The following is a 27,879-nucleotide window of genomic DNA, read 5'->3' as shown; positions in this document are numbered from 1 at the left end:
TTTACAAACAATGAAAAACAATATAAAGCAACTATCCAATTTACACATTGTTTTGTGTTGGCAATTATGCAAGACCGTTGAAGGTCATCGAGGCTCCTAACCAGGTAAGACCAGATTAAAAATATATAATATTCCGAACCAAACTTTAATAGGAAATTAGAAACAACAATGTTGGCCGAGATATGATCTGATGCAGTGGTTTCCACCTTATTCCTCTCTCAATATGCATGAAAACTAATCTACCTTTTTAATCTTTTATGGGTCTATAGGTGGTGTTATTTATAAGTCACACTCCCGCTAAGGATTTCTACATTCCTCTTTTACAATTTTTTTCTCGTGCCGTTGTCCCATTCAACTCTGGTTTCTGGCAAGTTTATGTCCCGAACAAATCTTTATGTGTCTCGTGAGACTCATCTCCATGGATAGGATAGGATATACAGGATAGGATATACATATTTATCCCGGGGGGAGGGGGAAAGCCGATAAGACGGCTTATCCATATGGCGAACCACGGCCTCTCGTCCGGGTACCATTTCAAGTCGGGTATGGGATTAGTTTTACTGTATTGTTTGTTTTCGGAAGCATGGACTTGGTGGTGGAGGAAGCCGTAACCGACCAGCGGTTACGTGAACCACCCAACGACGGCGAGGAGTCCAGCAATCCTCTCGCACATAACTATCCCTGCATGGGATTCGAACCTGCGAACCCACGCAGAGTAGTTAGAGGTGCGGTGGCGAGCGTATTCCTAACGCTTAGCCCGTTGAGCCACACCGCCGCGCCATAAACTATCTGACTTTATTCTACATATCGTCGTTGTGTCGTACCTCTTTGTCTTGTGTATTTTACTATAGTTTTTTTTTTGTAAAGCCTATTTTATGTTAGTTGTCCTATTATAACGCAGCAGTCCGAAACTGCTGTTATAATTGTTAGAGGTGCATGTCGCACATCTGTGTCTTAGGCCAGTAAGGTCTTGAACATGTATCCCGTCTCTGTTTTACTGTTTGATTATTATGCAGAAGTTGTTAAATTTTTGAGGCAAATAAATATACATACAAAGCGAAATTCGTCCCCTGAAACGCAAAATTCGTCCCTGTGGAGGAATTCCTCCCCGGTTGGGAAACGTCGATTCAAATTAAAAGACCTACATGCTAGAGAAATAGTGCAGCGAAATCATAGATATTAGGTATCATAGTACTAGTTATGTTAACCAATACTTTGTATTAGTTTCTCAAATTTTTCTGACTTTATATCTCTGTGGATTTGTGTGTGAGAATTAATTTAATTCTTTGAGGTGAGTGAACACCTATCACTTCTTTTTGGCAAAAGTTTCCGACTCGAATTCTGTACCCTTACGTATACGGTTTTATTTGCTCCCCTGATTACATAATCGGTTTTTAATATTTTTATCAATTATATTATTGTCTGTTACGCTGATCATTAAGTCGAAATAAACTTACTATACTTATGTTACCATATTTAGATATAATAGAAAGGCGATAGACAAAACTCGCTGTGCGCCATGTTGTCTTGTATGTGTTCGTGTATTGGCAATAAACACAATTGTTCAAACTAAAAGCATACTATTCAGAATACCTCGTGCCAATGAGAATATTCTCATTGCTTGTGCTAACATGTCTGTTTATACCGGTCTTGCTGTATATTGAAATGTCGTAGGCCATCTATCCATCTTTTTTGTGATTATTTTTGATTGTGGACACGATTTAATGCTTTATAATAAGGATAAGATCACTTTTACCTCGGAGAGAGGAGATCCAGATCCGATGAGGGGTAATATGGCGAAACGCGGCCTCTCGTGGGTCATCACTAATTTAGTTAAATGACGGTAGGTTCTATTTAGGGTTACCATACGTCCGGCTTTAGACGGGACAGTCCCGCTTTTCAGCGTTTTGTCCCGCCGTCCTGATAAGTCAGCCAAAAGTCCCGCTTTTCCAGCATAATACACAAACATGTTCTCGTTACTGTTGTTTCTGTGCAGCGCAGCGCTAGCCTAGGCTACTTACTGAAGGTGAATGCGTTCGTTTCCCGCTGATTCCCATTGATGACAGACGCATCGCATGTAAAACCAATACTAATTAGTCTAAATTCGAATTATTTGTACCAGTATCGTTAACATCAATTCCTTCCTATTTTTCGAACTGAACCCAATATTTGGACAGAGAATATGCGCATGAAATTTCGATAACAATATGGTCAATAAAGACAGCCGAGCTTTAAATGTGGGAATGTAGGCCTATGTAGTAAAATCGGAAAATGTGGAGTTATAAAATCACAGCTATGGGGTCGTTGTCATTCAAGGCGTCCCGATTTGAAGTCACAAAAATATGGTAACCCTAGTTCTATTGCATGTGCTCTATGTAGGATAGACAGAAAATACCGACAAGAAATAATTTGTACCAAGGTATGTATTGCAAGCACATAAAAATATATGAATAAAATGTGTAAGATATTTTAAAAAAACAAGGAAAAAAGCGGATAGACAAATAAAAATATTTCTAAGTGCGTATATACTATACATAAAAATAAAATATGATACTTATGGCAGGGCCATGCAAATTGAATATTATTGATAGAATACTAAATGTGCAACTTAATTCATAAAAATAATTGATTGGTTGAGAACTGAACAGTTTTACTGAGTAAATAAAATAACATTCATTCAAAAAATGAAAAAGGTGCTTGATAATATAGTTAGTGAATGTGTAACTTAAGTAATAAAAAAGAGGAACTGAATGGTTAAGAACTGAACAACTTTACTGAGTTTGTACCATTCGTTTAGTAAATGCAAGGTATGCTTGATAATATATCAAACCCATAGTCACCACAAATTCAATGCAATAGTAAATTCATGAGTTTTGATTTTGATTTCATTTTGTATGATAGCAATACTGCAAAATAGACGATACTGTGAATAAAAAATGAATTTAATAGTAATAATGAAAATGGTTTAAACAAAGAAATAGTGACAGTGCTATCAAACCTATGCAGTATCTTGCAATTTAAATGGTGATTATATATATATCCATACAACAGCATGATGTTGAACATGAAAGCGTTCGGATATTAGACTATCCCGGTGTCATATTCAGAATACTATACCACCAGACTATATCCTAACAAACCCAATTTAGCAATGAAAGCAACTCTTTACTATCTAGATTGTACATAAAGATTGAGAATGAAATTTTTATTTCAATGTGGGTCTTGTTAATAAATTCAGCTGTTTCTATGGTGTTCTATGTTGAGAGGTCATGATATTCATAATCAATTTCACAAAAGTAAAATTACAGTTGTAATATATACTGATTAGACAGTGCCTCTTGTATTCATTCCTGAATTATGTTCAAATTCAATTCAAAACAAATTATACAGTGATGATGACTCCTTAGAGTACAATGCTATTTAATCCTAGGTTTACATGATCTCTGATGAACAAGAAGTCTATCTGGAAGAAACGTTCTCCCGCATCGATCACAAGGTAGCAATTGACTTTGTGATGCCTCCCAGGCTGCTTGGTTGAAAGCTTCTACAGAATACTGCCCAGTGCCATCAATGGGTCGAATCTCTGGTTTTTTCGGTTCTGGTCTACGTAGCTTTCTCGGCAGTTCATCATTTTCTTTTCTCCATTTTACAAGGCACTGAGGTTCATGTATCAAGATAGATTTAGAACCATATTTTCTTCCACAAATGTAGCACAACACAAATGGCTGATGGTTCATAGGACTAACTTTAGGTTTATTTGGAGGCGGTTTGGGCATCATGTATTTCTGCCTTAAGACCGCATTTTGTTTAGTTTCAGCTTTTGGTTTTCTTGTTCGATCATTAAGTTCCGTCAGAGCCTGTGACATTCTGTTTATTCTTAATGAAGATGTTGTTCCTAATGTTTGTGGCTCACTAGTGCCTTGCTTTCGATCTCCAGTAACAGTTTTTGATGTTGTGCGAGATAACTTTTCCTCATTCAATTTTAGTTGAATGTCACTTCTTTTGTGCTTCAAAAACGGCAGAGTAGGGTATGACTCTGAAGACTGTCTTTGAGAAATAATCTGAGGTCCAGTTGGCATTGATCTTCTTTCTGCAATACTCTGCGAAGTTCGAAGTGTCATGCTAGTTTTTGCTCTCAATTGAAGTTTTCCCGTTGGATCTGGTGTCGATTTCGCAATAAGATTCCCTCTAAAATCACGTGAAGGATTTGCAGTGTGAGATTTACCCATCATCATGCTTCTAGATAATGACCTTCTATCAGTAATATAGGGTTTTCTCTGCATTGGTGATACTGATGCTTTACCAGGTTGCAATTTAATATTGTATGCATCTTTTGTGCCATAATGTGAAACATTAGTGAGCTCAACACTTTGATCTGAATTTGTTGCTGCAATTTGTGAACGATTGTGCGACACAGATCTATTATTTGGAGGGTGAGGGCTGATGCCTATAGATTTTGAGTGTACTGGTTCACTTTTGTTCATGGATGTAAATCTTGACGTCGATCTACTAGGGCCATCTTGTGAAAGTGATGGAATATCAAAACTTTTTTTTGCTGCCGTTTGATTTGAATCATTTGCGGTTTGTGGTGTTCCAAACGTTCTAGTTTTATATGCTTCAACAGAATCATATGTATTTGTATTGGTGATCACAGGGCGAACAATATCACCCTGCCTGCTCCGGCTTCTCTTTTTCAATATTACTGTTTGTGGACGTGATTTACCCTTGCAGCTTCTCAAATGAACCTCCAATCTATCAAGAAGAAAAGTACGTCCACATCTTTCACAAGGAATAAGTTGAGCCATTGCACTTTGCCATGCCAAGTCATTATAATCCTGCACCTGCTGCTTAGAAGCTGACTGCGTACCACCACCTTTCAATGAAGGTAAAAGCTCTGGTTTTTTGGGTTGGGGCCTTCTCATCTTTGGGAGTAATTTCATATTTTCAATGTTCCATTTTTCCAAGCATTTTGGCTCATGAATGCTAATCGATTTAGAGCCAAATTCACGGCCACAAATATAACACACAGGAAATCGTGGCGGCCCCATTACTCAAATTTACTATAATGGAATATCTGCGCACAACCCAAGACTCTGATCTGGAATTATATTTCAGAATCACATGATTTCTGGAAAAGTGTGAATAGGAATATAGGTAAAATCGAACTGGAATTATATTTCAGAATCACATGATTTCTGGAAAAGTGTGAATAGGAATATAGGTAAAATCGAAATACAGACCTAGGTATTTCGGTGATCAAAAATTAATATTTTAGTGCCAAATGTGAGAATGCAGCTCAAAAAACCTCTAACAGAATTTGGTTACATTCATAATGTATGGAAAAACATTTTTTACTCTTGTGGCCATTTATCAAAATTTCATATTTCGCCTTCCTGGTAAATGCTTTCAAGTTTCTCAAGGTCTGTGCCGAATTAAAATTTGTGACTTTTTTGTATCACTATTACGCAATGTTGGGAATGCTCAGGTCATTGACTCAACTCAATGTGGCTAAGCTCTGTGATTGACTTGGTGGAACTTATGAGATTCTACCCAACAAACTTTTTGTCTAAGTACGGTATTTCAATTTCTTCACCCATTCACAAAACTATGACTTAACCAAAATTGCGTGTAGAATACTTTAATTAGGTTATTGTTTTTATTAGTTCGGTTACTGTTCTTACTTTTTCTTATCACATTCACAAACGTACAATATTCCTATCCTAACTCCAATACCTGAAAACAGGCGCCTCTCCAAGACTAGTTTTGCGTCAGAAGTCGCTAGGCAACCAATATGTGATGAACCAAAAGTAGTCAAGCGTGGCCTTTCGACGTAAGTGCACCTCGAAGAGCCACATTATGGACAAGAACACAAATGAACATCAAATATGCCTATAATCAGCTCTGCTGGAATACTAGTCCATTGTAAATGTCACTAACCAACATGATTATAACAGAAATCTACAAGCCATTTATAATATGCATGCGACTTATTAGTGGCATTCCTTGGATTGAACAATCCTCGCTTGCATGTCGTTGTAGTCAATCGAAGCCATTCTCTCACATGGGTGTCAGAACAGATGCTTTGATTTCACGTGTTTTGGGTAGAATATACAGATTCGCAGGCGTATGTTGACCCAAACATCGACAATCGTTTGACATTGGGATATTTTTCCATTAATGGTCCCTTCCTTTAAAGCGCATTTTAGTTGGTCTTCCTCATAACGATCGATCATCTTCAAGTCAGTTGCAGCCTCATCTGAGACTAGAGATAATTTCAAACAATCCGTCTCAGAATGAGTCTTCCATAATCTGTCACATTTTATTTCCGACACGGGCAAACTACGGCCCGCGGGACAAATCCGACCCGCCTGATGCTGTCACAACCAAACCTTGCCCACCCGTTTTATCTACTCTTCAATTACTTGCTCAAATGCTCAAATGGTAAACTGGGCGTTTTTCCGACGAACTTCGTTTGCGATAAGATTACGAAAGCTGTTGAATCGCAATTTACGCGTCTTACAACAAATTATTTGATTGTGAGGTAATAATTGGCCATTGCAGGGTAAAGTGACTGAGGGCGTTGGTATGTCTTCGAAGTAAAAGAAGAATGCATGATGAGTCATAATCTGTTTATTCGAAACATGATGAATCGTAGTTTGCAACTCATTTTTTCCTTAAAAATAACCAAGGTGAAAAGAGCCGCATACGGCTCGCAAGCGCGGGTTGGTCACTCCTGCAATAGGGATAGATAGAGCCACAACGAGGATGATTTATTTTTCAAAGGCACAGTACAATTAATGTTACACGTTGGGCTTAGATTAACCGACCCCCAACAATCTTCCAGCGGGCGGTCCTGGAGCCACTGGGTTAAATGGTTCGGTTGTTGAATCAAAGACTTGGGTTATAAGTGCGGGACATTCTATATCATGGGATTTTGGAATCATTCTGCTCAGTTGATCAATCAGCTTGATTCACAAATCAGCGCGGTAGCACAATTATCATGAACTTAGGGAACAACAATTTTTAAATATGAATTTTTGAATACCTGTTGATCTTAAAATGGAACCTTGAATACTTGGAAGATAATATTTAAACTATGTAATTATATGTGACTTTGTCATTCTAATGGGTCCTCAAGACACATAAATTACTGAACGCATAGAATCAATCATTCAGTTATGACGCACAATAGGAATCATGTTTCATCACTAACTCACTAGGAGTAAAAAGGCGACATGTCAGAGTTGCATTTTTTAAATATGGCTTCACAAATAAATTTGAGGGATTCACCATAAAGCAAGAGGGCCATTCAAAATTCTCATCTGAACCGATTCGAATATTTAACTATTTGATTAGAAATGCCCAGCCCAAATTGTCAATGACTGGTCCTTGGTCGACATAAAGTGAAGGTATGCTTGTGACACATTAAAAAGGCAGAATTTATGGTGAAATAAAGACTGAAAAAATTAAAAAGCCTCCTAGTAATTTATTATGTAAAGTCGAAGAGAAAAGCGATTTTTCCGCAACCACAAAACTATCCCCAAGTCCACACTCTGTTGAACAGGCAAGCTTCTAAATATTCACACATCATCGATGATCGAAAACAAAAGATCAGCAATCAATCTTCACGGATTTTCTACCAAGTTAAAGTATTAAAACAAATGTTGATAGATATACACTGACCTCTGCAAATATCGTTCAGAATTCCCACAAAAACGGCTCTGTGTCTCAGAACACGACTAAATCAATTACACACATTCTATTTATTTAAATATGGAGGTCCAATTTGAAAATGACATATAATATCAATCCATAAACCTTACTTTATATTACAAATAAAATGTACTTGGCAAAGAAACATTTTAAAATAAACACAAAAATCAACGAAACTCCATGGAAATGTTAAATGTGGAGGGTATAAACAGACAGTTATGTAAAAACACTCTTTTTAATAGTGATAAAATGCCACTGGTCAAGAGTCAGGCCAGTCTGTTTATTCTGTGGCAATCATCACAGCTCTAGCACATTACTGAAACAAATGCCTGAGGAATGCTTGTGCCGCATGTTCTATTCGAATTCGTATTACAGAACTTGCCTAATAAGCTTATGAAGAAGAAAGTAGTACAAGATTGAAACTTCTCTCGATTATCGAGAACATTTTCCTGAATCATCCCACCATGAATTCCCACTTCAAATTAAAATTTGCACTCATTCCATGTCCCACTATAGAAATTTAATATGAACACTACTACATACACGATGGCAGTAACTACTCTTGATTTGATTCAATGTCAGTAACTCAGTAGGCCAAAATCAAACTCAAACTACCACTATTTCAACAAGTTATGAAAAAACACAGTCGGAACATTGTAACAAAAATCAAAGATTGTTGATCATAAAATGCAATATATCGAAATCAGAATGCAATAAGATTGTAAATTACAGGAGGTAGCCGTATACATATTCGGGATCAAGAAGGTTACACTTAATTTAAAATGTTTTGTCCATCCAAGTTTGCTCTAAACCAGGGGTTCCAAAACCAGGGGTCGCGACCCCAAATTGGGTATGAGTGATAAGTAAGTAGAGTCGCAAACAGGTCACGGGGTCGCTGAGGTATGATAGAGGATGGATGTACAAAACATCTAAGATTTGACAAAGAATGTATAATTTAGCAGTTTGTACCATGGCTTTGTACCATGTAAAACAGGCCCATGGACATCGCTATCGCTGTTTGGTTTTAGCTCATTTTACTTAATATCACCACATAACCAAACTCAAAGTCGAGTGGAAGAAACTTATTGACCTGGGGTCGCACTGGACACTTAAAGGTTGTCGTTGGGGTCGTCCTGGAAAAAGCTTGGAAACCCCTGCTCTAAACAATGCTCTTCATGAGCAATTGCACATTGACTGCTATGCTCTAGATTTACAGAGTTCGCTAATGGGCATGATGGTAAATCTTGTGAGATAGAGTTAGGGATAAATGCCATTATGTCAATTAAAAATTCATGCAGTGATGTAACCACCCACCTCGCACTGTGTGATACATTGGCAAAAATCAAGGACACAAAAACAACTAGTAGGCCTACCTACCGGTAAATCAAATTTGAAATTGGTAATTACATTTTGACAGATAAAGAATGGAAATATAAATTTAAATGGATTGAGTGTTCTTGACTTCTTTAGAGGGCGGCAATATGAACATTTGTCCCATCCAACACCAGGTAAATCTTCGTTTCAAGCAAAATAGGCAACATAAACCATTTTCAACCCACCGCATTTCAACCCACCCACCAATCCAAGTTAGAAAATAAATGGATCAATGAAGATTACAACACCCATTTCAAGCACAAAGTTGTTTCTCTTCGACATATGTTTTCAAATGGAAAATGCAATCATTACTAATTGCATAATCCCACCATAATTCGTTACGTGGATTCCAGAAATGCATGACAATATATAATAGGTATGATTTTAAGTATACATATATGGATATATCCAAACAAACATTTTTACATTACTTGCAATATACATTTGATGGCCAATTTTGGTGTAAGTATCATGCATGCTTGTGTGAAGGTAATGGGGTCCAGTGGGCAATATGAATCAAACAAGTAATAATAGGTTATCAACACAATTTACAGTAACAAGCAACAGCATTTAAAATATAATTCATAGAACATATCAATGTTATTCGGTTATTAATCTTATCTACCAATGATAATCCATTTAGTGGATTTCAAAATTGTTTGTAGTAATCTTCTGCCTTCTTTGTGTGAAATATGGGTTGGACAAGTAAGAATAGGCTAATAATATACAGTAACATTAATAAATGCAATAAAAGTGTGAAAACATGCAAAATAATAGGTTTAGTTCCTGAGGACCAAATATTCCAATATACTAATAGATAATAGCATTATCAGGTTGTAACAGGACAAATTCCAATCTTTATTAAAAATCCTATTACTATTTAACAGCTAGTCCAAAATTGATATTCAGTTGAAATTTTACTGCAAGTCTACACATACTGCAAACCATTTTTTGATGTAAAAATATATACAGTGATATGTGCACAAGAATGCTATATACCAATAAACAGAACCAATTAAGCAGAGTGGTGATCCAATAAAGTCCGTTCCAAAAAACTTGAAAAAGTGTCAAACAATTCTACCATTGTATCTTAGTTGAAATATGTTTTAGTGAAAAAGCACACACATGAAATTGAGGCACATATATAGGTATTTTTCAGCATCTGTCTTCTGACAACTGAAACTTCTTTCAGTTCAAAATCAGCTATTTTATTAGTAGACTTATCGATACTAGATTCAGAAAAAATGATACATATTTCTGACGATGGGTAATAAATGTATAAAGAATCACATTGAATCGAGTTGCTTTCAATATTACAATATAATATTCCAGTAGATTTTTCAAAAACTCAACCATCTGAAAGTACTCTGAACTTACTTAACATAAAATTCACTACTAAGCATTGTCGACAAATGTATTCGACTTTTTTCAGATTTTCATGACTGAAGTTTAGCACAGACACTGTTAATTAAAAAAAAAGAGTTCTGTATTAAAAAACTATTCGTGATATGTACCTAGGATTCAAGATGCCAAATATCATGGATTATTACCTGCCTATTGCCAAACTCCAACTCTTTGGTTGTCTTGGTTGTTTGTCTGTTCAAAAAACATGAAATCAATGAGGAAGACTGCACCAAGTAAGCAAGCTTTCATTTTCACATCAAGATCCATTGGAAATTGAACTCCAAAGTTGTCAGCATCAGTAAAATATTCTTTTACGAGGCCAGACCACTGCTTTGAGATTTTTCCTATTTCACTGCCCTCCTTTGTTAGAACCTAATAAAGAGAAAGTTCTTCAAGTTGACAAAAATATAGTACGGTATATTACTATTAGGATTATATTGTTTCAAACATACACTTAATTAAGTATTAATATCTGATTAGTATCCCTCATAAGTCAGGAAACTTGTTTGAAATTTGATGGTAGGTTTGAGACAATCAGACAAGTATTGAAAAATCTTCTAAAATTCATTAAAGTTCTTTCATAGACTGATTTTCTGGTAACTAAAAATAACGCCATATCAACTTTTTGCTTTACAATATGCCATATTCATTGTACATTTATTATCGAATATTGGAAATGCACAAACTATAATAGGATTATTATAATCAACCCCAACTACATTAGTTGATTTAGCCAGTGAATAACTTTCTAATGTGCGAGTTAATACTAGAATATTAACTTGGTATCAAACAATGACTAGAACGATGTAAGCGGCATATAACTGTAAACAGATCATCTTCAAAGTGTGTGAATGTCTGAAAGTATGCGTAATTTTACCTTGAATTCAACGTCTCCACAGAAATTGCAAGTGAAACAAGGTCCTTCAATTTTTAATACAGTTTCACCCTGTTCATTTTTCACATCAAACTTCGGTAGGAATATATCCCAAGTCTGTTCAATAGAACCAATCACTGTGCCTGAAATAAATATTTTTGATAATGTGATACAATAGAAATGAAGAGAAACAATAAAACTGTGTTGACGTCCAAAATGAAAGAATAATAGAAGAACACTGTAGCAGTCAGAAAAGAGAATGTCATTGTTTAATCTGGAGAGTGGAGAGGTTGAAACTATTGGAACCATCAAAATTAACTACTAACAAGTATCAATTTCATGGAGTACAATTGCATTGCCATATCGAATGTCAAATACAATTTAATACTCCATATTCTCTAACCGCATGCATTGAAGATAACTTTTGTGACAAAGCATAGCAGTAACAATAATATAATTCATGAAGAGTATCATAATCAGACTGCAGAGAATTGCAGAAAACTACTGGGGCTAAAATAATACCAACAGCTACAGAAGTTCTTATAATCAGATTGAAAGAAATAAGAAGTTTTGGGACTGAATTATTTAAACACTTCTGGCAGCACAGAATGAAAGATAAATTTTTTATGAGCGGGCGAAACAAAATCCCAGATTGATATCCAGCAGTCCAATACACTACATACAGTGGTTTTTAGAGTAATAGGATTTTTACATTTACTTGATTTGCCAATATTATGTCACATACAAAAAATGGTTAACACACCGTGTTCGTGTAACTAAAACCACTGTGTAGCATTACAAAACACCAGTTGATGTATTTCCACCAGTATAGTATTAGGTTTATAATAAAACCATATCTTATATTCTATTGAAGGACATAGTATCCTGATTTTCTTAAGTAAGTAATGTTTATAACTTTGCGTTGATAACTGATCACACTGCTTTATTAGTGAAACATGTGCTTCGTATCACAGAGTCGGAGAAGGTCAGAAATTTTTGGGCATTATAAAATTATTTTATACATTGGAATAAGTAATAAAAATCACCTAAGAATTCAAAACAACAATCTCAAACTACATTCAAACAAATCGAAACTGTGTGACATGATATTCAGTTTGCGATCCGAGTCTTTTTATAATGTGCCAGGTACATCCGTATTTCCTCAAAGATACCGGTAATTATCATTTTTAAACACATTTTTTTCTTCAATAAACAATAGATCTTCCTCCAAGATCCATAAAATATTCATGACAAATTATAGTAAAAACGTGATAAAATAGGGAAGTAGACATATCAATTTTAAAATGTCCACGCCAAATGGTTTGAAATTCTTTTTTGCCAATCAGTTTTGAATTTAAATATTTTAAGTTGTGATGATACAGTATGACAAGTACAACTATATCATGGTATAGTATGATACATTGATACTATACCAATACCAATCTCATAAAATAAAAGTTAGGATGAGCCCATGTTTGCACAGTTTCAGCACCATGAAACACTACCATTACTACCAATATCATGGCATCTACCATACACGCAGAGCCCAAATCGAATAACTGTATATGATCATGATACTGCTTTTTGTGTATAGAAAAAGTTTTTATCACATTCGAGGCAGGATGAAGTGAAAGTACTGGTAATTCAACAGTCAGAATTGCATTATGTTTACCAAATTAATAAGAACTAGGAAAAATAATTGGGATTTGGGAATACAATACAACACGAAAAAGACAAATAAGTCGATTCAAAAGTTTTCAAAACGCTAAGCAATGTTAATATTTCATCATGTATCTTTTTAAAATAATGAATACTATATATGAAATTTGTCATAGCTTGTAAGATTTGCCAAAATTTAATTATCAAATCGACAAAATATAAAACAATAGGTCCTAACAAAGAAGAACAATACTGCAGCAACTTGAGGGTATTATTTAAAATTATACCACAAATCACAATAGATTAACATTTAAATGAGGGTGAAGGTACAGCTGTAAAATAATATTGTGATGAAATTATATAGGCAGTTGATCAATGTAGATGAATTGATCTATAAAAATACAACAATCCATATTCACTTTTATATTTATGACTCACTGTTGCATTGTTATTAAGTGAGTTCTAAACGACTTTTAATAGGATAATATGAGTATGAGTCACACAGCATTATATTGCACCAATATCACAATAGCGGTAAAAACTTAACAAGTAGGAATTACAATAGACATTTCAAACTGTTAAGTTAATATGGCAATATTTACTTAATATCACAGCGTTCATTTGAGCATTAGCCCAATAAGAATACAATATTGACAATTGACACCCAAGTCTTCAGGTGAATAGGCAAATACAAATGTTTCGTTGTTCTAGTTCAGTTGCCAGGTGGTGGTTATAAAAATTTCTATTAATGTTTCCACTGTTGCTATTCAACAATAATAGATTAGAATCTCATTTCATTAGTTGTATTCGCTATGTTATTGTAAAAAAGTTGTTTTAATAGGTAAGTTTCCACACAAAAAAACGAAACAAAACTTAAACTTGTAAGCCTATTATATAAATTGCCATGTTGTTATATAGATTGAACCAATTGGTTTTACATTGATACATTCAATACTGAATATTATTCGCTTGACTGTAATTATATCCAGACTACAAAATATTGTCCTCTGGTCATATTGAATATTTTTTCTGAGAGGAATTGAGTCATTGCATGATTTATGCCATAGTCTACTGGAATTAATTACAAAAATATACATATTTACCAGGCGGTGAAGTAATTGTCATCTGTTGAAGGCAACAAGGCGTCCAACATGAAGCACAGCGCAGTGGTCGTTCAAGATGCATCACTTCCTGTTGATGGTTGTCAAGAATTTTCATCTCAAAATTTCTACATGGTCCACAACACTGCCTTGTACAGCAATCACTCTGCTCAGCAGCAAAGTATACTTTCTGTCCAAGGCTGTTTTTGATCTCATATTTGTTTGCAGTTTCAAATCCTGTATCGAAAAAGGGGCTAAGCTAAAAACTTACGATGGAATATGGACATGCCATGTAGTATATTCGGCACCGCAACATTGGACAGTAATGTAGTCACATTTCTTTCACATAGTTACTAAAAAAGTCAATTTTATTCTGTATTCTTATGATTCAAAAAATTAATCGCACATTGTTTCTGTACAATCTGCAGTAATATATTTTGTAGGCATATTGAATGGCTTATCTGACTGTTTAGCATAACATTAGCATCAATTTTGTTATGAATTATTTACTTGAAAAATATGAATGATTTTGTCCTTGGAACCAGAAACGAAACAATTGATTTGAGATTTTCTAATACTTTCAATTGCAATTTCAATGAAATACCTATATATGAAAGATTTGAGAGTGTGTATAGAAAAAGTTTTTATCACATTCGAGGCAGGATGAAGTGAAAGTACTGGTAATTCAATAGTCAGAATTGCATTATGTTTACCAAATTAATAAGAACTAGGAAAAATAATTGGGAATACAATACAACATGAAAAAGACAAATAAGTCGATTCAAAAGTTTTCAAAACGCTGAGCAATGTTAATATTTCATCATGTATCTTTTTAAAATAATGAATACTATATATGAAATTTGTCATAGCTTGTAAGTTTTGCCAAAATTTGATTATCAAATCGACAAAATATAAAACAATATGTCCTAACAAAGAAGAACAATACTGCAGCAACTTGAAGGTATTATTTAAAATTATACCACAAATCACAATAGATTAACATTTAAATGAGGGTGAAGGTACAACTGTAACATTATATTGTGATGAAATTATATAGGCAGTTGATCAATGTAGATGAATTGATATATAAAAATACTAATCCGAGGGTATAATTTAGCAAATATATGTAAAACATCATACCAAATATTAAGCTTCAATTACCTGGGATAAAATTTTTCACGCTTTTATTTTACATTGATGAGTCAAAAATAAATCAATTTGTTGTTCATTCAAAATAAATAAATCTAAAAATTATCATATGAATAAATGAACAAACATATCTTTTATTGAAATATAATGTAATCTTTAATACAAACCTGTGAAAGCTTCCAACAATTCAACTTGCTGATGAACTAATATTTGATCAACTTGAGTTAAGTATTCCAATCCGGGCGGGCATCCTGGTACTCCAGTGGGTGCTTGCATCCATTGACCACCCGGAGGAGCACCACCTGGATGCTGCTGCGGGGCATAACCTTGCTGTGGGGGTGCGTAGCCTTGCTGAGGGGGTACAAAGCCTGGTTGAGGTGGTCCATATCCAGGTTGTGCATAACCTTGAGGAGGTGGATAGCCTCCCTGCTGTGGTGGTGGATAAGGTGCTCCACCTTGTGGTTGTCCAGGATAATATCCTTGCTGAGCCATGCAGTTTAGTTTATTGTACGATACAATATTAGAGGAGCTCTTGCTCAGAAAAAACGAAAAATTTATTAAAAATCCTGTTTAATAAAGCAAAACTTTTGTGACACTAGGGGAACTTTACTAAAAAGGGCTTTAGTGAAATTTGGAGAATTTATGCAGATTGGGGGTCTCGTGTAGTTTCGTACCTAACCTACTCCTAGTGGGCGTAGCATAACAATTTTTGATGGCAATTCTAACCCCCATCTGACTATGTCATCCAAAAATGACGTCACTACGATATTACAATCACGTCGAATATACGTACGATCGTCCGAAATGGCATCGGCCCCGACGATAAAGAACTGACTAACGTCATCGATCTCTCTCCTATTGGGATCATTGCAATGGGAAAACGAGAGAAATAGCTGTTCGATTTCGGGTGCTCGCCTGCGCGTCTTGGATGGCAGTTCGTATAGTTTAAAGGGCTCTATTGCGTCTAATTTTTAGATGGCGTAGTCAGGTGGGGGTTAGGATTGACAAGTGAATTAATTGTTATGCTACGCCCACTAGAAGTATGTTAGGTACGAAACTACATGAGACCCCAAATTGGTTTAAAAAACATCACACAGTCAGAAGATGCCAACTAAAAATGGAAACAAATTGATGGAAGAGTCGTAAGTAGGCACTTAGTCTATATCTTAGGATTTGCCAGTCTATTCTAGCAACAAAGATCGTTAGTGCATAGCATTGAATGTGCGACTCAAAAAACCATTCAAACAAAACATTGCTGAGGATAAAGCTAATCATGACAGAACAACATCAATCTGCTGATCTAGTAAAACTGCAACGCAAAAGATTTGAGCATCCTTAAGTTAAGGGAATATCTATAATAATATATTATATTCCAATAGATAATTACGATTTTGTATAAAACTTATTACATCCTTCTCTTATATTTTAAATAATGATTATGGTATTGGAGTTAATGTTTGCAAATTTGTTGTGATTTCATGTTGGCTAAACAACCCTAGTTTAGTAGTTATAGTCGGGTCTTACTACTGAATACAGCGCGAAACACCGCAAAGAGCGCGAAACACCGCAAAGAGCGCGAAACCAGCGCAAAACAGAGGGAAACAGCGCAAAACAGGAGACGTAGTCATTTCCACCTCCTGCCACGAAAGAACTACGGCGCCTCTCGCCATGGTTTTATGGCGGTATTTCCGGTATATTTACAAGGTTATGTACCGGATTATAGGTCATCATGCGAAATTTTATCTACCTTTTTGGTGCTCCAGAAGTATGTGCAGCAATATGTCGCACAACTTGAATCCGCTACACACACATACTATTTTCAGGTTGTGCGCCATCTTGGTGCACATACTTCTGGAGGTCCCTTTTTATCTAACCCTAACCCTAAAGCCAACCATATACATATGGAAAATGTTCTAAATTATGGTACCCAAAATGTGTCACCAGCAGGGGCAGACCTGCCATTACAGCATTTCTGGCTACATACGTTGGTTTGTGTTTTTAATTTGTTGCCGTGGTACTCCAACTCAAAACAAGGTGCCCCGAACTCATTGCAAAATTTTTTTCTGCTTCACACTGTTTCCCTCTGTTTTGCGCTCTTTCGCGCTGTTTTCTCACTGTTTTGCGCTGTTTCCCTCTGTTTTGCGCTCTTTGCGGTGTTTCGTGCTGTATTCAGTAAGTAGTAAGACTGGTTATAGTCTATTCTAGATAATTTGTTTGTTAGTTCTGCAGTTTGGTATCATTGATCATACCGGCTAGGGATGGGACGAGTCCGGCATTACAGAGATTCGACGAATCCGAGTAATAGGTCAAGGACTCGAATCTGCCGAGTCCGTGACGTCATAATGGAAAAGCAGAAAAACGTGTTTTTGACCATGCTACAGCAGCGAGCGCTCACAAACATACGTCGTAGCTCATATTTTTTGCCTAATGGTTCCGCAGATAGCTGTTGAATCATTTAAAATATATATTTTTTCTCTTTTTTGGCGGCCATAATACAAACGTAAACGTGGGTCAATGTGCGCCTTGGCTGTGAACTGGATTTGCGTCAATTCTGGGCGGCTATTCAGAAATTCTTACATGTCAATATGAAAAATAAAAAGCTTTCGACTACAATGCTTTCCCACAATTCCAGATATTTTTAGCCGTAAATTTACTATGTCATGTGCGTAATAGTAGAGAAATGCCACTCGTCGTCAATACAATGTGGTACATTTGCTTGCAATTTAGTAGTTCATGTAAACGTTCTAAAACTCTCCATGCTTTCCATTGCCTTTTCAGCGAAAGGATTGCACGCAATAAACTCGATTTAAAAGAGGTATTGATGAGATTCCACATTAGGTTGATCCAGAGCATGTTTCATTTTTACGCGAATCAAAAACTCACAAATATTGCAATAACACATATTTTATTGTGTACCACATGTATAGGATAGATAGTTTGAAGGCGACTGGCGCAACATCCATCATTGTTATAAGCGATTAATAGTTTTTAACTTGCGTTACCGGTATATTATCTGGATATCTGTCGTCATTTTATTAGGCGTGTTTATAATGCAAACGAGGGTTATTATTGTTACAGATCTAACCTGTAATTTTAACTAGTTGAGGTATGTAGTGGGATTTATAGAGGCAAAAGTACAAACATAGGTGTAAATTAGTAAAAACAGAATTGATTATGGACTCAGTAAAAATGACGTGGACTCGCCTGAAAAAATGCCTGGATTCGAATCGAATCCGAGTCCGGATCCGAATCCCGGCCCATCCCTAATACCGGCACGCCAATAACAATTTTAGTCGGGACCTTCCCAGACTGACGGAAGCACAGACAGACGCTCGCAAATCATTGACACGATAGTCCAATGGCGAATTGCTGCGATCGCGGTTCTAAGACACGGTAGAGCTAAACATAACCTGGCCACTGCGGAATCCACCATTTGAACCCACGTACCACTTCAGCGAAGCAAACTATCGCAAAGAAATAGTCTGGGTACCGGTACCGTACGGCAAATCACGTGAAAATACGGCAGATCGCTGCAGGAGAAAGTCGTCAATTCGCATAAATATTGTTATCGCTCAACTGCTGTGACGTTTTTAAACGATCACGTGCCGCCCATAAACATTTGCTCCCGGAGGGCTTTTTTATACGCTTTGGTTTATAAATAAAAAATTGTCTAACATAGAGTCGTCTAAACTCTAAACTAAACCTTTAAATATACAAAAAACGGACAACAAATAGGTAAATCAAAGCAGCAACAGTTGATCTAAATTAGATTTATGTCCAGAAAATCATGGGAATTATTTTGCTTGTCATCTTCAAAAGAACTTTTTCCAATGTCAATTTACACATATGCCTATGGTTTAAAGTTTAGAAAAACTAATACGACTAACTATATAAGTAATTTCAGATTGGCTAAAAGTAAAATTTCACGAGAAATCACTCACAAGAATAACTGACTTTGCTAAACGAAGATACTTTGGCGTATACCGGTACCTTCAGAAATAATGAATCGTAGTAGTATATATTTACGGTTGAATGTATCTTGATTATGGGCCGTACCGTAGCAATCGATCTTACGATGATATAACAAAGGGGTGTCTCAAAAATGTCCGTGTCCATTGTATCAATTGTTCCACACTGGTCCAGCTTGTCTATCACTTGTTGATCCGACGCTTGTCCTATTCGTACATCATTTTACCCACGTGTATCACTTGTCCCACAATTGATACCCCTATATCAATAAATGAATTTACCGAAATTCTAAAAACTCCACCCCGTATTCTTCAGAAGCAAAATATACCAATTTAAATTATTTGAACAATTTCTATGCAGCAACAACGAATCTAAGATCGTGATTTAGAAAAATCGCTGAGGTATGTGAACCCCCCAGATTTTTATCTGTGGGAATATTCGAAGAAACATGTGCATCAGAACATTCCTAAAACAATTGGTGAATTGAAAGATATTCTAGAAAGAACATATCTTCTGTTCAAAGCGTCCTGGATTTTTGAAATTTCGGGATACAATCATGTACAAACAGTTCAAGTGTAAACAAAATTAAATAAATTTTCTTCATTTTTGTAGAAGTAGGATAAGAAATGTATGGGTTCTGTATTTTGGGGTCACCCTGTATGATGAGACAACACGGGATAACGCTAGTTAGTAGTATATATTTACGCTCAAACTATAGTACATGTTACAGACAAATTTTCTTCGTTTTATTTTGTATATATTTGACCCGGGGTTATCTCGAGATATATTGGTCATTGCACTTTGTCGAATGACCGTTCACGAAATGACTCCCTTCAAGGCGATTTCACCATCTGTTCGTGGGCAGGAATAGACATGTCGGCGTATACAAAGTCTGTTATCGGCTTTTTATTTTTCTCTCGTTTTTGTTTGTTTATTATTTCGAATCATTGCCAGTCGGCCATTTACAATTTATTTCGTGTTAGCAGTTTGCCTTTAGGTAGTGCTAATTTATTTGCCGCAATGAGCGGATTTATTTGCTTGTTTTTTTGGATACATGACTGCTTTTGATTCGTATTGTATAATTAATTTAACGTTGCTATTGTTTTCGCTGTTTAAGAATTAAGTATGTAGTTAACATGCCTGTTGGGTTGGTCGTAAACTTTAGCAACCCTCAACAATTGATCATTCGTATTCTACAATGATCATTTCGACCTCAACAGTTGATCGTTGCGTCTCAACAATGATCATTTGACCTCAACATTACTTGATTTGGACCTCTACATTCTACAATACTGTGATCATTTGTGTCTCTAAAATACTGGAATTATTTCTGTATTTGTTCTTATCATCACACAATTTCGTCGTTCATTTATTCGTCTATATCGTACTTGTGCATGTAGACTGGTATTTTATCGACTGCATTATATTTCGTTCATATTCAAAGTTGTGGAGTTGTTAATTATCGAGAAACCTGGCAGGTTATACATAAAAGAAAGTTAATAGCGCGAAGTGTCACCGCCCAACACGTTATAGGCTTCTTGTAGAGCCTCACCATAAGCACTAAGTCGCTTTTAATCTACAGCAGTGGTTCCCAAACTTTTTGTACCATCGCCCCGCTACAGTAGTTTATACAACTTCATCGCCCCCCGGCACTGCAAAAAAAATTGAAAGTCTGAAACGAATATATTACAGACCAAATAAGAAGACAAATCATGTTTTATGGTGTTTTTTAATGAGATGGATGAGCTTGGTGTTCTTCAGCGAGTTTTTTATTATATCTAAAATTACCCCGTTTACTGATGGAAAGACGATTTCGTTGTTTTGATAGCAATAGCAGCTCGGCTGAAAACCCCTCTTTCACCATATCAGAGATCGGGAATGGAAGAATCCAGGGTTCTACCTCCTCAAAAACCACCGTGTACTCTTGCATTTAACTCCCTAAATTCACCCCATTTCACATTAAAATAATGAAAAAAATTTAATTTTCCAAAACGTATAATAATGATTTTCGTACATCTCATTGACCTTTACCTACATTACTCTACAGCCTGATGACCTTTACCAAAATACATGATATATAACGGTCTTCGGTAAAATTCATTCCCGATTCCTTATCCTACCACGTCCTCCAGTCCATAGAATTAATCAGCCGTTGGTTTTGGATTCGTGGACTCGGATGGCTCAGGGGTCGGCAACTTTTACGTCGCTCGCGGGACAAAATTTAGGGTTGCTATTCGTTTGCGGATCGCATATATTTTTTGAAAGTTAAAAACGGAACATCGTGCGAAAACTGCGACAATTCGTGAACTGAACTCAGTCGTCTTATTAAAAAATTATTACAATGATATTCAATGTGACACTGTCTAGTTGCTGCATCACGCTTGATAGCATCACGACGCCAAGATTGGAAGATTTTCTAAATGGGCATCACCTATCCTAGTTTTTGTATGTTCATTTTCGAAAATAATTGTTCGCACAAATATGTACTTCCAAACATCGAAGTGAATATTTTCGCATGATTTGTGAAATTTTGATAAGAATTATCTTTAAGAAGATACATTCTTACAAAAATCAAGCAGTGATGAATTTCTCGAATAGAATATGAATTTTTTTTCCTTATTGCATTGCAATATATTCGAATATTTACTGCGCTATTGAACCCCTGCACTCAGCATCAACTTTTCTGCGTGTTTCCATTTGTCTAATTATAATTAAATTGTAGGCTCGTTAAACGAGTAGCTGTTCAATATAATTTTTAGGATATATTAAAATTTAGTCTAAACGTGTCTCACGATAAATTCTGTTACGTAAAAAATGTAATTATTTTTTTTTTTTTTAGATATATTTTTTTAATAAAAAATGTAATTTACTCCTCGAACTTAGATAATAAATAAAATGAATTCATCGTTAAAACCGCCGTTTAGATGTTTCCCCTGGCATAGACTTCCTTGTTTACTTCGTGACATTGGCCAATCAGCAAGGTGCAAAAATAAACGTAACAATGTCCCCTTTCGCATCCACTCAGGCACATTCCTCACTCAGACAGACTTTCAGGCGTGGTCGTGAACATTACCTCATTTCCGCGATTTTGAATATGTCGTTTCGGTCGATCGTGCGTATATTTGGCAAGCTCTATGCCGTGATTGTGATGTCGTAGTGATTTAATTTTTGGATGGCGTAATCAGATGGGGGTTAGGATTGACATATCAAAAAATTGTTATGCTATGCCCACTAGAAGTCCGTTAGGTACGAAACTACACGAGACCCAAATTCTTTACCGGTACTTTCGAAAAACAGGTTGTTGAATGGTATGAACTAGAATGATAGTTTGAAACAAAAACTGTATTTTATAGGCAACAATTCGCGAAACCACTCTTAAAATAAGCACCGAAAATTTTAGAATGGTAAAGTATGGGAAGAAATTTCCGGGGTCAAAGGTCGGAGAAAGGTCCATTCAGTGAAGCGTCCCGGGCCAGATTACTACAGATTTCCCGACCACTGGGATACGCAAACTACCGTACCTTATTGCGAAGACGAGTCCAGCAATCCTTTCGCACGTGACTACGCCCCCGTTATTCAAACCTACGAAAGCACGCAGGGTACAGTAATCAAGTGCACGATGCGCCGAGCTAAAACAGGTTTCGCGAAATCGCCCCCCTCTGTATCGTTTTCGCCCACCGGGGGCGATATCGCCCACTTTGGGAATCACTGATCTACAGTACCTATCAATCAGTGGCGTAGCATCCACCCCCGCAACCCCCGCGGTCGCGGGAGGGCCCACAGCGGTTAGAATTTAGAAATGTGAGCCGCAAAACCTAAAGTTGCATTGCAAAACCAGTAATGCACATGTTATAACGTTGATGTTAGTTCTGCTCAAATCGTTTTGCTACGTAACAATGCCAGGGAGTTGTCGATTTTCGGCGTCTTGTGGTTTGATCGCACCGGCAAAATTACGAAGGCTGTCAGAATGATGTCGAAAGCAAAACTTCTCAGTGCCGCACAGAAACGCAGAAAAAGGGCAAAAGAGGAAGCACGTATCCAAAATATAAAAGTAACCAAGATAAACGGCAAATTTTATTACCATTGCCTTTTAATAGTGACATGTTATGCTTTTTGACGAAATAAAAAAAAGCGTTGTTTTAGATTATGTCCGAGATTTTTTAGGGTCATTTCCACAAAATATTTTTGCGGGAGGGGGGGGGGGGGGGGCACGAGAGTCTTCCTACGCCACTGATATCAATGCCAAAAGTTAGATCAGGGGTCGTGCCAAAATCAAGGCTTGCAAGTCATTGGCGGGACGCACATATTTTTAGAAAGTTCAAAACCGAACGGATGATACTTTATATAATAAAACTGATAGCAGTGATACATCTCTCGAATAGAATATACATTCATTTCCTCATTGCATTTCAATAAATTTCATTCGAATATTTCCGGCGACATTAAACACTTTGCACTTAGCATCAACTTTTCTGCGTTTTGTTGCCATTTGTCTAATTATAATTAAGTAAATTTTAAGCCCATTAAACTCGTAATTGTAAACTTTATACTTTTTAGATTCTAATATAATTTGGTCTATTCGTGTCTCACAGCAAATTCTGTTACGTGAAGAATATAATCGTCAAAACAACTGTTTTGTTACTATAATTCAGTGGAGCGTCGCGGGCCGGATTATATCATTCCGTGGGCCGGATCCGGCCCGCAGGTTGCCGACCCCTGACTTAGATTATCGATGCCAAAACTAAAATATACACGGAATCGGAACGTGTGACAAAGATTGTGTATTTACTAAGAACTGCACTCGCGTTTAACGATTTTATGTAATGTCCAATGTCTGAGGAAGTTCATGTTTTTTAACCTGTATCTCGTCGTTCACGTTTACAGTGGTATTAAATAATAACGAAAGACGTTTATTTCGAATTTGGCCTTGGTGCATTAGTTTTACATCAATTGTCTTAGTTTTTCACAAGCACTACTAGTAATACTTATTAACTTGGAGGCTGGGAGAGCTCAAATTTATAAGAGCTCATAAACATAATTCTGCTGTACTTATTGAAATATATATATAAGATAATTTTTTGAGATCTTAGTTCTTAAAAGACCATTTCAGGACAAAGCTTGAATGAAATTTCTTCATTTAGAAATGATTAGGGAATGAATGGGTTCCGTGTTTTGGGTTCACCCTGTATGATGATGATGAGACAACGCGGAAGAACGCTAGTGAATAAAGTTGAACTCTATGACCTTAATTAACACAGGTCTGCCTAACCACTTCGGAATGTTCCAACCTCGTCGCCAATTTTCCTACGTTTTCCAAGCATTTTAATGCCAAATTTTAAAAATTAAAATAAATATTTGAGCAGTTTGTTTTGATGCATTAAAAAAGAGTTTATATATCTGTGTTGAAATATAGTGTTATATAAATAAAAGTCTTGGTAAGGAATTTTCCCTCTTTTTAATTTGTATATAAGCTTTTAAAATTGTATTTGTTAGAAATATTTTGTGCGTATTGTTGGTTTTTAGTTTTACATTTGCCAAATTCGCATTCTCTTTAAGTTTTTCTTTATTTTCCTTGTTGTCCTCCCATTTTCTCTCTTTATTTTGTTAAATAATCTGCACAGTAGCCTTAATTATGTATACTGCCGTATTCAGTAGTTCGGGAGTTTCTTTTTCTTGAGGAGATTGTTTTCAAATTCAACTTCTATCTAATCCACTTGATGGATCAATGTTTGTTGTAATTAAAATTCCGTATCCCTCACAATGACGTCATAATGCATTTTAAATAACGCTGGCATGTCTATTATGACGACATAATGAATTCTTTGTGCCGTCATTGTTAAAGAGGGGGTTCAGATATGTCACAGCTTAGAGAACCAGTTCTTAACCAGTGGGCCACTAAAACATTTTCAGATTGACCAAAAATCTATTAAAAATTGTTAGACTTATTGGTAAATTAGTTGAATGAGATTGTGTTAGAAATGAACGATAATGCTGTTGTTTACTACAAAATGGTAATTTTCATTTTAAATGTTTATCTTTACGAAACGAATTTTTTGTTTTTCCATTGCCTATAAAAGTTGATAGGGCACAGACTGTTAGATCACTTAGCTTGGATAATTGCGTAGGCTAATATCGAACTATTTACTATCGAAGTAAAGTATGCAACATAAACATTTTTGCGCTGGGAGTGGGTGAATTAAAGAATTAAAATTTCATAATTTATTGCCGCGTCGCACACAGGCGCCTTTGATTACGATAAAAAATAAAATAATTGTTAAATGTTTCAAATCGAAACGTGAAAGGCGGCGCTGGGGTATGTGCGCCATATTTGGTATTCTTATAAACGCGATAAGCGATATTCGAAGGTCGCGATATTCGAGTATTAAATTCCAATTGGACATCCCTTCTTTAAGCACTGCAATTAATTAACCTAAAATAAACATACACTTGATGGAAACAAAAACTAGGAAAAAAACATGAAAATGACATTTCACGCGAAGGGTGACGCCTTCGTATGTAGAAAATCTTACGTTAGCTAGCCGAAGTACTATTTCCACAAGAAGAATTTTCGCAAGTTGGATTTTTTGTATCCAGAGCTCTTCGTGGGTAGAGTTTATAGGTGTGGCCCGCTGCTTCACTCAGTTATTTGTATCGGGCGCTCCTGTTATAGGGCTTGCTCATCCCGGGTTAGAGTTTAAATCACGGAAAGTGAGATGTTGAGTGGTCCCAGCAAGACTTCGGATTTTTATCTGTGGGAATATATATTCGAAGAAACATGTGCATCAAAACATTCCTCAAACAATTGGTGAACTGGAACAATTGGAACATATTCTAAAGAAAACATATCTTCTGTGCGAAACGTTCTGGATTTCTGGGAACACTAACGTGCAAACAGAAATTCAAGTGTAAACAAAATTAAATAAATTTTCTCCATTTTCGTAAAAGTAATTAAGAAATGTATGGGTTCTGTTTTTTGGAGTCACTCTGCGTGATGAGATAACGCGGTTCCATTACATTTAAATCCACGACAATTGCACTTACATACTATTACACCTATGGAATTTTTTTTGTTTCACGGATATTTGAACCCATACTAACCCGAACCCATGGGTTTAAGCACCCACATATAGATTGAACTCGCGGATATACACATGGGTTCAAATGTACGATCACCGAATAACGCTAGTGAATAAAGTTTAACCCCATGGTCTTAACACACTGAAGGTAAGATACCATTGATTCAAATGTTAAAAGGTTTAATCAGAATCAACAAAATCGGTTGAACGGATTGCACATTGGCTGAATGTCGCTATATTTGAAAAGGAATGCAAAAGGGTTCTGAAAACTGGCGAATGCTGTGCAATATACACATAGTCTCCAAATTTTGTAAAATCATTGACCTGACTTTGCTAAATATGGGATGGATATAGGTTTTCATCAAAACTTGACTTTAATTGTACCATGTCCTGTTTCCTTGCTTCACAGCAATATTGTTATGTTAAAATGTATTCTTTTTCATTCGATAATTTCACAGGCATTGCTAATTTGAAAATTGAGTAGGCTACAATACATTACTATTACTCAGGCATCGTTATTGAAACAGAAAGAACAAATAGCATCTAAAAGTCATTGAACAATGCGAAAGTATTGATGGCTGGACATAGCAGTGCATTACTTAGGTTTTTCGAAGGAAGAAAAATTGCAAAATTCTATGACAAAAATCGTCCGACCTATCCTTCAATTGTGTCAAATGATATCATGAAATACGTTCACAGCAAAACTAAATTAAATATCAAAGGTTCCAAATTATGCAAAATGCTGGACGTTGGATGCGGCGGGGGTCAAAGTATTCATTCTTTTGCAGGACATTTCAACTCACTGCTCGGAATAGATATAAGTGAAGCTCAGATCGAATTTGCAAAAGAACACAATTCGTTTGAAAATGTGGATTTTCAATGACATGGAAAATGACATTTCACGTGAAGGGTGACGCCTTCGTATGTAGAAAATCTTACGTTAGCTAGCCGAAGTACTATTTCCACAAGAAGAATTTTTGCAAGTTGGATTTTTTGTATCCAGAGCTCTTCGTGGGTAGAGTTTATAGGTGTGGCCCGCAACTTCACCTAGTTATTTGTATCGGGTGCTCCTGTTATAAAGCTTGCACATCCCGGGTTAGAGTTTAAACCACGGAAAGTGAGATGATGAGTGGTCCCAGCAAGACTTCAGATTTTTATCTGTGGGAATATTCGAAGAAACATGTGCATCAAAACATTCCTCAAACAATTGGTGAACTGGAACAATTGGAACATATTCTGAAGAAAACATATCTTCTGTGCAAAACGATCTGGATTTCTGGGAACACTAACGTGCAAACAGAAATTCAAGTGTAAACAAAACTGAACAAATTTTCTCCATTTTCGTAGAAGTAATTAAGAAATGTATGGGTTCTGTTTTTTGGAGTCTACATGATGAACCAATACGGAATAACGCGGTTCCATTACATTTAAATCCACGACAATTGCACTTACATACTAGTGTATTTGCACCTATGAAAAATTTTTTGTTTCACGGATATTTGAACCCATACTAACCCTAACCCATGGGTTTTGGCACCAGCATATAGATTGAACTCGCGGA

The 27,879-nt window shown here is 36.1% G+C and overlaps 2 protein-coding genes across 2 annotated transcripts; both read right to left on the bottom strand.

Moving 5' to 3' along the window:
• Positions 1-2,413: 2,413 nt before the first annotated feature.
• LOC144425814 (zinc finger protein 474-like) lies at positions 2,414-6,435 on the bottom strand. The gene has a single exon (XM_078115504.1). It carries the CDS (start codon positions 5,046-5,048, stop codon positions 3,417-3,419), a length of 1,632 nt encoding a protein of 543 aa, XP_077971630.1. The 5' UTR covers positions 5,049-6,435; the 3' UTR covers positions 2,414-3,416.
• A 1,309-nt stretch (positions 6,436-7,744) lies between these two features.
• LOC144425626 (phospholipid scramblase 2-like) lies at positions 7,745-15,845 on the bottom strand. Its single transcript, XM_078114981.1, has 5 exons — positions 15,441-15,845; positions 14,128-14,361; positions 11,369-11,508; positions 10,638-10,863; positions 7,745-10,548 (listed from the first exon to the last, which is right to left on the bottom strand). Exons 1-4 carry the CDS (start codon positions 15,763-15,765, stop codon positions 10,642-10,644), a joined length of 921 nt encoding a protein of 306 aa, XP_077971107.1. The 5' UTR covers positions 15,766-15,845; the 3' UTR covers positions 7,745-10,548; positions 10,638-10,641.
• Between the last annotated feature and the right edge of the window lie 12,034 nt (positions 15,846-27,879).

This window comes from Styela clava, chromosome 8, assembly GCF_964204865.1.
Source record: "Styela clava chromosome 8, kaStyClav1.hap1.2, whole genome shotgun sequence".
Classification (NCBI taxonomy): domain Eukaryota; kingdom Metazoa; phylum Chordata; class Ascidiacea; order Stolidobranchia; family Styelidae; genus Styela; species Styela clava.
Note: the sequence above shows the minus strand (reverse complement) of the source record. Positions and strands in the feature narration are given on the sequence as shown.